The sequence below is a fragment of the Protopterus annectens genome, chromosome 7.part0 (genome assembly GCF_019279795.1).
Source record: "Protopterus annectens isolate FY-2018-M chromosome 7.part0, PAN1.0, whole genome shotgun sequence".
In the NCBI taxonomy this organism is placed as follows: Eukaryota; Metazoa; Chordata; order Ceratodontiformes; family Protopteridae; genus Protopterus; species Protopterus annectens.
Window position 1 is genome coordinate 1,990,345,570 of NC_056739.1, and position 13,884 is coordinate 1,990,359,453.

At 37.7% G+C, this 13,884-nt stretch overlaps 1 protein-coding gene across 1 annotated transcript in view; it reads right to left on the reverse strand.

Moving 5' to 3' along the window:
- RPN1 (ribophorin I) overlaps nt 1–13,884 on the reverse strand; it is a 937,203-nt gene that overhangs the window by 810,292 nt on the left and 113,027 nt on the right. The window contains exon 2 of the mRNA XM_044078412.1: nt 7,426–7,490. Coding sequence (XP_043934347.1) covers nt 7,426–7,490 — 65 coding nt within the window. The remainder of the gene's footprint in view (nt 1–7,425; nt 7,491–13,884) is intronic.

Consider the following 13,884-nt stretch of genomic DNA (forward strand, 5'->3'; position numbering starts at 1 on the left):
TCATAGATGTTGCATGCATACAAAGTACTGAGTAAAATAGAACAGCGTAAGTAACATTCTTGCTGCTGGATGATTACTTAAAACAGAAACAGTGCAAATGCCACAGAACACACTCAAAGTGCTGTTTCCTGCTGCCTTTTTTCCTAATTTAGTTTAAATGGCACTAATTTGTGAGACAATGAATTCCAGTCCATTTACTTCTCCCCTCCCCCATAACACTTAGCTTCCCTAGCTGTCAAAGTCCTGAGGGTAATTTGACCTGGTAATTCCATTGATTGGCGGATCTCAGCAGGGCGCTTGACTCATGTAATTTAATCTTTGCTCTAGCATTTCCTTTGTTAGAGGGGACATTTTTTTGCTGCACTATAGCCATGGCCTTACTTGATTGCAATCACATCCAGTAAGGTCTTGCACCAAGGAACTAAAGAATAAAACATTTATACGATTAACCAGTTTAGATCTTTATTAATTTAAGTGTTAAGGTACCACTTCATGCTTCCAACTTGTTAAAAATTGAGATTTACATGTGCAAAGTGTGTTGGTATGCAGTGCTTGCCTTCATATGTTTTTACTCCACTGGTTGGTTTGCAAAAAAAAAAAAAAAACCTTTTGCAGTGTCCCTGGATTTGTCTTTGTACATACAAACCACATTGCTATATTTTCCCTTCCTTTTTCTTGTGTCCAGAAGTCACTTATAACAAAGTAAATTTTTTATTGATTTTTTTTTTTAAATAAAGGACATCAAGGTTAACTTATCTTGAATCAGATCCCATGTCACTGCAAAGAATTACTGTTGAAATATTTGTGCATGGACAATATCCCTTACTAAATCTATTTGCCATCCTCCAGTTCAATTGGTGCTATGGCAAATATAGTGGTGTGTTTGCTCATGCCTTTCAAATATCTCCACCATTACATACCAGTTTTGCAGTGTAGTAACCACCCGACATGCCCATACACCTACCTTTAGCCATCAATATGAAGCTACTCCTGTTCATGTGAGTATGTGAATTCATTTTCAGACTTAAGGTGTGGAAGCTGCACTGAATAATTCTAGGTGCTTGTTCAGGTTTCACATGGTGTTTGCTTAGAGCTACTCTCATGTTAAGCCACTATGAATATGTTGCACTGCCACCTCTGATACCAGGGTAATGTTTTAATCTTTCTATTCCTGCACTGCACACTAGCAGTATCTGGTGCAAATACAACAGAGAAGTATGCAAGCGATACACCACCTAAGCATCATTTGCCGTGCAGAATGTACAAGTATGCATACCAAATTTCTGCGTTTCCAAACATCGGTGTTACTACACTACTACTGAATAAAATGAACAGCACTCAGGCTGGGGGAAGGACAAGGGAGCCATGACATCACAGAATGGGTGAGTCTTATTATTTTAGTTGGAATCAGATGATGGCTGTGGTGATGTCACTTTGGGGGAGGGAACTGATTAAAAAAAAAAAAAAAATGTACCTGCACTGCCTGGCCTCAATGATGTCAGTAACTGGGAGACTCCAGCAAGCTTTATTCAAATGTGAGAGAATCATTTTGTAAGTGAAACCATCACAGTATGAGAAGGTAGACTTCTGTTACAGAAGTAAGGGGAATTATAAAAATTGTAAATGCTTTACTGTTGTTGCTTTACAGAGGACAATGTAAATAGGGAGGAAAAGGGCCGTGAAGTTGAGGAATACATTAGAGAAACCGGTTGTACTCCTTTAAAGCAGTATTAAGGCTACAAACAACACAGTAGTTAAGTTAGAATTCCATCAGGAACTAACAGCAGTAGTAACTAGCAAATTTTATTTCAATTATTTTTAAATTTTACTGTTTTCCTAGAATATGTATTATATAAATTTTGTTCAATTAGTTTTTAGAAAACTTAAAGTACAGTGAAAAATTAGGACACTGCTGCTTTTATACTAGGTTTATTATTATCTTAGAGTACAATTTTGCAGTAGTCTACCATTACATACATTCACGCAGTTGTGTATTCAATTTTTGTGTGTTGCTCTCTTCTGGTTAGTATTCTAGTCCATGTCATACTCTTGGAAAAAAATGGGGGTAGAGGCAGCTTGAAAACTATTTAGTAGTAGTATGCAAGAGGAGCTATTGAGTTCACCGTGTTTTATAGTGCAAGTCCTAGGCGCCTTACTGTCCAAGTAGAGACAGCAGTGTTTGTGCAGCTGTCTGTAAAGCATTAAGCTTCAATGTAAGGTGCTTTTGTGGGTAATATTTAACGCCATTTTGACATTTCAAAATTTTCAAACTGTGTCTTGAAATGTGTGATGCCTCACTGCACTGTCCCTGTTTAGCATGAGTTTGAGAGAATCTACATTGTGTTTTACTGTAGTGAAGAAAGTGGCTTTAATGCTTCAAAGGAAGATTAAAAAAATCACATAGTTTCTTAACGAACTGCCTACAAATTTGTTCAGTCAATTGGTAAGACTTTGTACAACTGTTAAAAGGAAAAAAAAATTCTCCTCCTGTCGGAAATTGTACTATACATCTAAACATCAAAGTGGCCATCAATTGAGCTTTACTGCTACACTGTAGATTTTTGTTAATATTTGCTCCTTAAATACCTTGATAGTGCATTGACACGTAACCACGTAGTCCCTAGAAACGGAGCCAAAGAGCTGTTCCCTCATGAGTCATCATTCTTTTTTTTTATAGCAAGTTTTGTACACTTCAGACTCTCGTCAAAGCAGGCGGCCAAAATCTTTAACGCCACTTTATGATGATTCTCCAAAAAAGTCCGAGTGGCTGTCATTACCTACTGGGACTTGGATTTGAAGTGTACAATGTCAAGTCCCAGCCTCCAAAATGACCTGCAAGTCTTAATACTTCACAGGGTTGGGGTTTGCAAGGAAGTGGACGTCTGTGATCTAGATATTAAAGATCTTTGCTCAAGGGTGTTGGGAGTGCATCTGAGGCAACAGGCCTCCCCTCAAATGTCCTCCATTACCTTCTCACGCCCACCCTATTGAGAGCATTAATATTGGGAGAAAATGGGCTATTAAAATGTTTTGCCTTTAATGTACACATACCCTATGTGTGAATACATATTTAATTATTCTTTAAAATATAAAATGGTGCGTAGATGAGGGCAGAAGGTAGTGGGGGAAGTAGAATGTGTAACTGAAAGATGTCCTTTCTATTTCAGAATATTGTGTACCACCACTCTTTTGTATTATAGTTGGTGGTGCACTACTGTTGTGGTTAAGCTGAGGTTTTTGTGGTACTGTGGTTTGGATGGAAGGAGTATGCAAAACAGAACACATCTGAATGGAATAGATCTTTGAAAACTTTTGTAAAGTTGTTAGACTGTTCCCAAACAGTTAAGTTAGATTTTATTTCCAGTAGGAAGCAATGTTTAATATCTTTCTATAGATGTTTTGTTCATATCCAAATTGCTTGAAGGGTGGTAGTCACACTGACACACTGTGCTGCTAGTCTCCAGAAGACTACCTTGTCCAGCTCCCTGGATGCATTCATTTCTTTCTGTATTGAAGGATCTGTGGGCATGGATACTTGGTAATCCACACTGTTCTTGCCTCATGTTTACAATGTAATGAGCACTTTCTGCAGGTATCAAAAATAAAAACGACAAATGTGTGTGAACAGGCAGCATAATGTTATTCTGAAGAAGTCTAACTACTGACGAAAGCGCTTAATGTGTTTACATGTTTTTATTTGTTTGAAGTTGGTATCAGTAAACTTGATTTTATCGTAGTCTTGCGTTGTTGGACTGTTCCTGCTTTCTGTTACTTTCTGCAGGTATAAAATAGTGTGGTTTAAGTGTAAAGCATAGTGAGATCCAACATTCATTGCTTACATGCTATTTAGGAAGCAGGGCAGTGAACCTTAATGATTTAGCATGTTTGTGACCCCACTGTGAATGAAAGAAAAACTGCAAATCCTAGCCTAGAACTACGGATTTGTAACAGTGGAAATGGAAGGGTTACACCTTGCCTGTATGGGTGTTCTCATAGACAAACTTCCATTGTGTTAAGAGCTGGACACACTAATTTAGGGTTACTGTAATGGGTGGCTAATGTCGGATGTACTCAGGAAGTAGTCTTAAGTGCCGTGGGCTCTTATAATTTGGTAGTTCTAGGCAAATTTAAGTTTGGTAGTTCTAGGCAAATTTAAGTTTGGGAAGAATAGAAGTTATATGTGTTTCACTATGGAGGGTTTTACACAAGGATGAAACTCCTAGGGAGGTGGATCTTCAAGGTGCTCAGTTTAAGTCTAGTACCTCAACTTTCACTTGTTTTGCGACTGTTGCAGAACCAACATCCATGAAGCCTTTTGTGTATAGAAAAAGGCAGTGAGGTTGTAGTAATGGTGCTTTGTGAGTAAATGATATTGAAAATGGTCATGCTAAAGCGCATGGAAGTATTATCTGTTGATTTGATCAGTAATATGGATTGCCATTGGTGTGTTCTGTATGTAGTTGTCTCGGGTCTACTTTGGAGATTCTTCCTTTTTTCTTGGATCCCCCACCCCCCCAAAAATAAAAATGACTTTGGCCATTTTCTGTACTCTGCTCCATGCAGCTTGTTAATGTGTTTGATATCTACACGAGTGGTTAGTGGTGCAGTCATGCTCTTTCTGGTATAATTTGAGTTATTTTTCTTCCTTGTTGTATGACTGAATCTTACAGTACATGTTCAGCTGCACTAGACAATAAAACTGCCACAGCTTTTGAGAAATATTAGAGGCCACAAATGTACTGTATACAGACAGGATAAGCTGTTAAAATTGATAAGGTTGCATTAGGAAGTTGCTTTAAGGAATCTGAAGACTGCCACACAGTGTACTGTCAACTGACAAATGATAAGTTTGAGGTACATATAAATGATTTGTTAGTTGAAAAATCAAGCTGTGCCCCCTCTGGTAGGGGTGACCACTATTACTAAAATGTGTTTGCTATGGTACATTTGTAGCCAGGAGAGCTGCTTTTAGCTGTGGACTTGGATTTGCATACTCAAGGTTTGAAATTTTCAGAACCAATGTTTTAGTACAATTTTTTTTCTTGGCAGTAGTACCACATGGCTCTTTGCGATTTCTACCAGGTAAGAAAAGCCGCAGGCACAGAGGAAAACGAAGCCGCAGGCACAGAGGAAAATGAAGCCGCAGGCACAGAGGAAAGTTGTTTTCTCACAGATGATCCCAGCAAGCCTATTCACCTGACTGCTTTCCATGGATACAAGGCAGGCATGACCCACATTGTCCGTGAGGTTAACAAGCCTGGCTCAAGTAAGTTTTATGCTTTCCGGTGTTTGTTAATCAAGTTTGAAATGAGTAAAGTAGCGTTGTTGTGGCACAAAGAAAATTCAAGGTCTTCAGCATCTGTCCTATGTGGATCGTTTGAAATCATTGTCACTTTATTCCGTTTCATACGGAGTAGTCAGAGGGAATCTCCGCCTTGCATGCAAGGCAATCTGACACTCCTTTACTGGAAATGCTGCATCTCTTCAAGTCAAATGGTACACAGGTTACTCGCTCTAAAGACCTTAAACTGGTATGTAACATTAATATAACCTACTGGAGGGTCAGATTTGTCTCCCAGAGGTTACCACACCTTTGGAACAGACTCCTGCTTCATGTCAAACAGAGCAACTCATTGGCCCTCTTCAAATGCAATCTGGATGATTGGATGGATAACCATAAATTCACCCCGGGGGTTCCACTTGTGTCCCTCTTGGACAAGACAATAGGTGCTGATCATGGAAAGAAAGGTAGAACTCGACTAGGCTTGTAAGGGCCCTATGGAAATTAGCCTAGTAACTTCTTATAAATCTATGACAAAAAAAAAATTATGCACATACATGTTTCTTTTATTAAAACAGAAAAAAAAAATCTGAATAATAATAAAAAAGGAAGGGGAATTCCCAAAAGGATCTAAGACTCTGGAAGCCATAATCCACCAATGCAAGTTGCTGAGGAAATTTAAATACTCCTACAACTGGAACTAAAAGACTGAACAAGTGACTTCTTGTGACAGGGGTTAGGTGTCCCTGATGGAAGGGCATAGCTGATCCTCTATCACAAGGGGTCAGAGGAGGGAATTCTGAGCTCTAGAACGCTGTCACTGTGGGTATGCGCAGACACAGAACCATATGCCACTGACACACAGTGTGAATGTTAAACATCTTAAGTTTTGTAAAATACCTGAGGACTTTCATCAGGCTTCTTGATATCTGGAAGCTGGAAATTTGGAGAATTAGTGGTAGATGGAACAGCATCTAAGAAAGCCTCTAAGACTAGCAGAACTGGAGAAGGAGACCACCCCCTCAGCAAATTATAGTATCTTTTTGTACATAGGGCCTGTAACACTTAAACCCAGGCTGCTCTTTTCACCACACGGGAGCATGAGACAGCAGTCTCGGCACGAGTGGGAGGGAGCGAAAGCTTCTGGAATAACTGGCATGATACAACCCATACAATGAAGGCTACTTATGCAGCCATATATAACGAATATTGGGTATTTCTCATACTAATTCTCAAGCCAAGTTTATTTATTTACACTTTATTAACCAGTTAAGTCCCACTAGGTCAATGGCCTCTATTCATAGAGGACCCAAGGTGGTATTCATACCAAGGAGGAAAATTTGGCCAGGGCACCAGCAGACTTCCCTACCCTTTTCATTAAGTGCTATGGGATCGTTTATGTTCATCTTAGCTACCACCAAGTCAGGCAGATGGGGCCTCCTGAAGGATGGCACACTCAGGAATGCAGCACCCTGTTTATGCTGCACTGCAGTGTTAGCTGCCAATCAAAAGGCAGAAAACCCTTCTACCAGATCTGTAAAGTAATATGGGTGGTATTAAAAAGTCAGCAAACAACTTTCATTAAACCTTTGGTCATTAACCAGAATGATGAATTCCAGCCCCATGAAAGAAACACCCGCCTGAACCCAGTACAATTCTGAAGAGTGCCATCAAGACAACAGTTCACTCCCATTCAAACTCATGTATGCCACTTCAGCAATGATACTCAGCCTTCATTTAAAAAAAAAAAAAAAAAAAAAAAAAAAAAAAACACAAGAGTGGTGGAAAAATTAGAGAACTCATCTCACAAGGACAGGAGATGCCCACAGGCCCTCAAACTGTCCAATGCCAACTTCCACACCTTCCAGCATTATACTACCAGCTCCAAAAACCAAAACATTTAAAGTGATAATCTGACTTTGCACCAAGTGGTTTTATTTCAGCAAATAATATTTCATGGACACATTGGTTGCTATGGTTGCAGTAACAAACCACAACACATTTTATTGTATTTTATTTTTAATACTAGTTTTCAGACAAAATTTGACATAAGGAATTTATGGCATACATGGATAATTTTCTGAACAATGGGTCTTATAATATTCATGTAGTACACATTACACTATCTTCTATGAAGAGGTTACCTCTTTTCACGGACTTCTGTCTCTTGTAGTTCCAGGACATTTTCTTCTTCATCTTCTCCTTTCACCTGCAGCACAGTCAAATAAAAAAAAACACATAACAGTTTGACAGTTCAGCTTCCTAATGAATTTATGCATTTCACTGTATTTCTTGTTAGAGAAAAATGCATTTCTCATGATCATTCTACATAAAATGCATATTAACTTAAAGTTTCTGCACAAACAAAATGTTTAATGATATGCAATATAAACGCATACTTATGTAAACCACAGAAATTTCTTGTCGTTGTGTTTCATAACAGCATTCTAATATTAAGCTATAAAATGCATTAACAAGACGACTGAAGGTAAAAGAAAGGGCTGAAGGGGTTAAGGGATGTACTATGGTTTATCAAGTCTGGTTCTGGAATGCCTACGAAGGGAGGAAAGAACACAATGTGAAAGAGACTTTGTTTTATGTGAGCTCTAACCTTCCCAACTTAAAAGGAATGTTGGGGAGACAGTATTACTGGTAGTGAAATCTACAAGGTCAAAAAACAAGAGAGAGGTAAGCCAGGCCAGGTGGCTTGTGTTTTTCCAAAACATTATTGTTACAAAAACATGGTTGGTAGTGTTCACGTGCAGCACTAAGCGAGAAGCACGAGGGTCTGCAGAGATCCTATTTGTCAAACATGAAACGTAAACATTCTGCATGCATAACACTGATAAAGAATATAAAACCTGTATGACTTTGCTGCTTGGTGAGACTGATTTGGAAACATTGTGAAAGCAAGTCTCCCAGCACTGACATATGTGGATTTAAATAAAGAGGAAATGTTTTGCACATCCTGAAGAGTTATTCTTGACTCAAGACTAAAAGGTAATAATGTTACTTATGTACATTTTAAACTGCACTCTAAACAATTTAAACTGTAACTTATTTTAGATCTGTATTACAGGAAACTTAGGGCACATGCTTACTTTGAGAATAATTACTGGCCATTTACCAACAAGAAATTAGCCCTGAACAAAAGACAAAAACACAAATACTTTGCAGAGGCATCTCATTCAGAAGTCCATAAAGCATGTATAAAGGATCACTAGGTAAAAATGACAAATAAGCCTGGCGTGATAAAGTCTCATAACGTCAGGAAGAGCTGGACTCACTAAACAACAAGGTAAACATTTTACACACAGGCAAAACCACAAAAAACAAACATGCACATTAAAATGAGCATCATGTAGCTAAAATGTAAATATTGCCAAATACAAAAGTAGTACTGCTGGAGATATTCTTCAAAAAGAAAGGCTAGGTCACCCTCTGGTCAAAACAAGGAAGACAGTATAGAGACAGCAGCAACAGGCAAGAAATCTGTAGTTCAGTCATTAGCATTTGTGGCAAGATGGATTCATCTAGCTTTCTGACTGGCTAGAGAGCAAAATTGAGAACTTCTACTGGTCAGCTCCCCTTTTCAGCTGCACATGTCTGTGTGTGGCAGGCAGGCTGTAACAACACTAAATCAGAGAGGTTTACAAATAAATAAAATTAAATTAATTAAATCTTTCTGCACGGTAACGGAGAATACGCTGCTTAGTTCTTGCATCTACAGGGAACACTGGCACACAAATGTCATCACCCTTGCCACATAGCAATGGGATGGTGATAAACAGTAGCAGCATGACAAAGACTAAGCACAGCCACCAGACAAGGTTAGAAGGCCATCTCCTTCTTGGCACTCACATACAGTAGGGGATACCAAAATGCATTGTACAGAATGACTTGCACCCAATTACACGAAAGGTAAATAAAATACAGAAAGCTTCTCCCATACACACTCTGGATTATTACAGGTGCGGACAGAACCAGATACACCCAGTGCCAGCATAAACGTCTTCTGTATGTGAAAAATGTTCCTGGTGCTATTAAATAGTATTACACAGATATACATTTATCTAATTAGACCACTATAAATATAACGTTTATGGTTAGATAGCTTTGTGTGTACTTTCTTGTTAGATACCTTTGTGTGTATTTTCATGCATCTAGTTAGCTCTTTTTACATATCTTCCTATGTACATGATTTTAATTCTCGTCACAGACCTGATGAAGGCTTTATTCCATTAGTTAGCTGAAAGTGATTTTAGTTAAAAGTTTATTTATATATATGTAATTCTTTTCTTAACACCGGACTTTGGAATGATGGTTGCAAATAGACATGCAGTGTTTTCCTTAACTAGGATTTAGTTTGATCTAATCAGTAGCATCGTGTCAGATGAGTACTTGCTGTTCTTAAATGCACTTTTACAGCCCTGTTTATACTGTTTGCCTGGAATAGGCTGGTTTAAAATTAAATACATATATTTTCCCTACCTACTTCTAAGTGTATAAAAGCAAATAAATTTAACACTGCACAGTATTTACATTTTTTTTGTTACTGAGGATTGTCTGTGACTAAAAAACTTGTTGCTTTGGAACACTACCTGGGTTTCATGATTTTTGGAAATTACTGTGACTGAGCTCAGCAAAGTTTTAAGACAAGTTTTTCTGTTTTTTTATTTCTTCCTCAACACTCAAGCTGGTGAGGCTGGAACTAGACAGATTCCTGTGCTTGTTTATTTTTTTCTTTACTTTTAACTTCAGATACAGAAACGGAGGATTCAAACTGAGTTGCTGCCTTACAGCACTAAATAAATCTGTAGTAGTGTGCAAAGGTTATAGCCCTGATTGGGGATTTTGGGAGGCAAAAAGATTCAGTCAAAAGGTTGCTTGATGTCAAAAAACGGTCAAAAAAGCAGGGAGTTTAACAAAGAACAGAGTCAAATGAGAATTCCACTTCAGCAGCCTGAGTCACGTTCCTTAATGTTTTTAACATATTAAGACAAAAACTTGTGAATACTAACAAATGAAAACCCAAAATTTATAACAGTGAATTACTCCTAAAAAGCCTCCTCTACGTCAAAATGAATTAAACAATTCTTTTACAACTTGGGGGGAGATAAGTGAAATTTGCAGTGCTCCGTACTAAGAATGTCTTTATCACTCTTAAAAATTGTTAAGTATCTATAATCTCAAAACATCCAATGAAACTTCTTTGGATACAAACATGGGCAAACCTCAAAACTACATTTCTTTGTTCCAATATCAGGAAAAAAAAATGTAGCATGCTACATCTCTGTTGCAGTTTGGGAAGTCTAGACACATGCATTTTGCACAGTTTAAAAGTCCCAAGTACAAATGTGACTAATCTTAAACCTGGTCTGTGTGTGTTTGGGGGGGGGGGGAGACTTCCAAGATGGCTGCACACTAAATAACAGCATAATTTTAGCTCTCCCAGTATGAAAACCAGAAACTAAGAAGAAAGCCAATAAACTTGTACTTTTGGGTAAATTTCAGTAACTGACTAGCAAGTGCACTGTGTAGATGCCAGTAAAAAAGAAATTCAGAGAATCTGAAAGAAAATCAAATCACAAAAACTGAGGGAAAAAAACACTAGGAAGAATTATGCAGCTATTCAGCAAAAAAGTGGTGCAAGCTCCAGCTTTGGTGCAAGACACGACTTCCAGTAATGTAGAGGAAAAAAAAAATAAGTCAAATGTACTCAGAGCCAATTAAAATAAACAAAACAGTGATGGAGTATAACAAATCTGAAGCAACAAAAGGCTGGAAAAAAATGGAAGAAGCTTTAAACAGATATTCAGATGAGGTGATAAAACAGAAAAAAATCAGAGGTTGAAATGAAAAAAATGCTGGCTGAACATGACACTGCTTAAAAAGAGAAGTTTCAAAAAATGACAGAAGTGGAGGACAGAGCACATAGGGAAACCCTGAGATTTTCTGTTATACCAGAGGAGATAGAACAAACAGACTGACTTAATTTTATGAAAGCACAAATAAGCAACTGGATTGGTATTCCACAGCAGTTGTTAAATGGAGGGTCAAATCATGTGTATGCTCCAAAACTGGCCACCTGGCCATGAGAAAGCAATCTAGACCTCTAACAGTACAGATGCAATCCTACAAAAAGAAGAACTGATTTGGACAAAACTGTGGCAGAAGGACAAAGTACTGAAAATGGCAGACAGCTGAATGTGGAAAATGATTACTCACTGTACACCAGGCAAAAGAAGAGTAAAGTTATTCCACTAACCAGGGAATGTCATGAAGCAGGTGTGAGATTCAAACTGCTGTACCCAGCCATCTTCAGAGTATTCTTTCCTGGAGGGACAAAGTCATTTTTTGATGCAGAACATGCGAAGCAGGAAATACTAAAGCTTCTCCAACAAAACGTGAGCTGTTAAACAGGAGATTCTGCTTCTTGTTCTGGTAATAAAGACCAGAGAGAGACTGTGCCAATGAAACATTTTCCATTGTTGCAATGGAAAATGCTTGAGACACAAAGCAGAAGAGATGACTAGAATAACTGAAACTACATTGAAAATGAAGCAGATATTGGATCTGGGAGATGGAGGTAAACAGAAATAAAACCAACAACTCGGAAATTGACAAATAAATGTGGGATTACTAAGCATTAATATTTGTGAAACATGACAGAAGAAAACATGGAAATACTGGACTTGGAATTTACTAAACTTGTAGGGGACTCAAAAGCATATGCCCTACTTCATGCCATTAACATCTAGAAGATACTTAGGAGATAGCAAGAGGAGGGAGAGAGTCAAGTAAAATAAAATGTTCTTAACATTAGTATTTTTGTAATGTATGATACAATCTGCATGCTATAAAGCAAAGTTTTATTGGTAATTTTCAAGTGTAATGGGGATGCTAAAGTCAGCAGGTGCACCTGCTCCCCCCCCCCTTTTCGCTCTTCTTGTTCAGTTCTAAGAAATGTAGGCACTGCAACATAATAAAGTCTGGTCAAATGAGCATGATGCAAGAAAAATTATGTGCTTTTCTCATTCTTAAAAGGGGAATGACTGGATAAAGGCCCTCGGCTTGATCTAGTAACAAGTTTTGAGAGAAAGCAAATAAAAACACAGACTATAATAAAGCTTTCCTCTAGTAAATAAATAAATGCTTACAGAAGCAACTCTATAGCAGGTTCTTATGTCTCCATGGAGACAATTTGATAAAAAGAGCACTACAAACAGAATACATCTTTCTTTCAATGGCTAGTAGATAATGTTTTCTGAAAGCATTCAATGGTTTTCCCAGTCTGGGACATCAATAAAGACATGACGAAACCAGACAACACTTCGTAGAAACACAGGCTGCACCATGCATCTTAGCATGGATAACCTTCCTTTTAGGTTAACCCAAGTCTATGAATGTGGCTGTCAGTGTTTAGGACAACTGCTCCTATTAGGAGGAGCAAACTTCCATATATGAAGATGTACACAGTTGTGTGTGTTAGTATTAAGTTAACAGGTTTTAGATGTGTACTGGGGTGCTAAGGGCTTTCGATAAAGCAAAACGTTTTTCAAGATGCAACTTAGGCTCAAAATGGATAGGACAAGAAACTGCTGTATAAAAAGATCAACCTGCCAAACATTAGTTTATGCATGTACTACAAATGTTGGAACTAGATACTTAAAAAAAAAAAAAAAAGTTGAATAACTTAACATAATGACACTGGAATTTGATTTGCAGCAGTGAAGATGTCTCTGGCTGCCCAAAAGAAAACTATAACAAAGGAGGGTAGGGTTTTGCAGAAAATTATGAAAATATTTGGCATGGAAGACATAGGAGTTGAGTGAATGTACATATTATTCCCCATGACACAAAATCTGAGCTATGCTAGAAAGAACTTCACAGGAACATGCAACCTCTAACAAAGTTTTGATACGCATCCAATAACTTTCAGATCACACACAAACATTTTTTTTAAACAATAACTAAAATAAAAACACAGGATAATGAAATAAAAATGAGACACTAGCACTTTCCAAACATATCTGCTGAAAAGATAGGAATTTAAGGAATGGGTAGTGGAATTTATTCGGGAGTTATTAGAGAAAACAGAAATTCCTTCTGAAAATATAGCTAGGGAGTGGAATAAAATTAAAGTGGAGCTTAAAAATAGGGTGGAAATAAAAGAAAAATATGGTTAAGTAACTATAATTAGAGACTAAAAGGTTAAAGTAATGCAGAATGGGGGAGTCTCGCAGAACAGGAGGACCAATTGCAGAGTGATCAACAGAAAATAAGGGATTACCTTGATAACTTTAATGAGTTTAGAAAGACTGCTGTTAAGCAAATGTTTAATAACTCCACAGCACAAGAACTTTTATCATGACAATAGGGAGCCTATAACAAGGAAGATAAGAAATCCTGTCGAGGTACTAGAAACATTTCAGAAATTGTAAGAAAGTCTGTATAAAGTAAGAAATATGGTGCTCAAGAAAAGGTACAAATGAAAATATCTTTAAGAAAGAATTAAATGTGCTAAGGTTAGAGGTAGATGAGGCTCAATTACTAACAGGACAAGAGGGGAGATGATAAAAATGATGACGTATAACCAATCC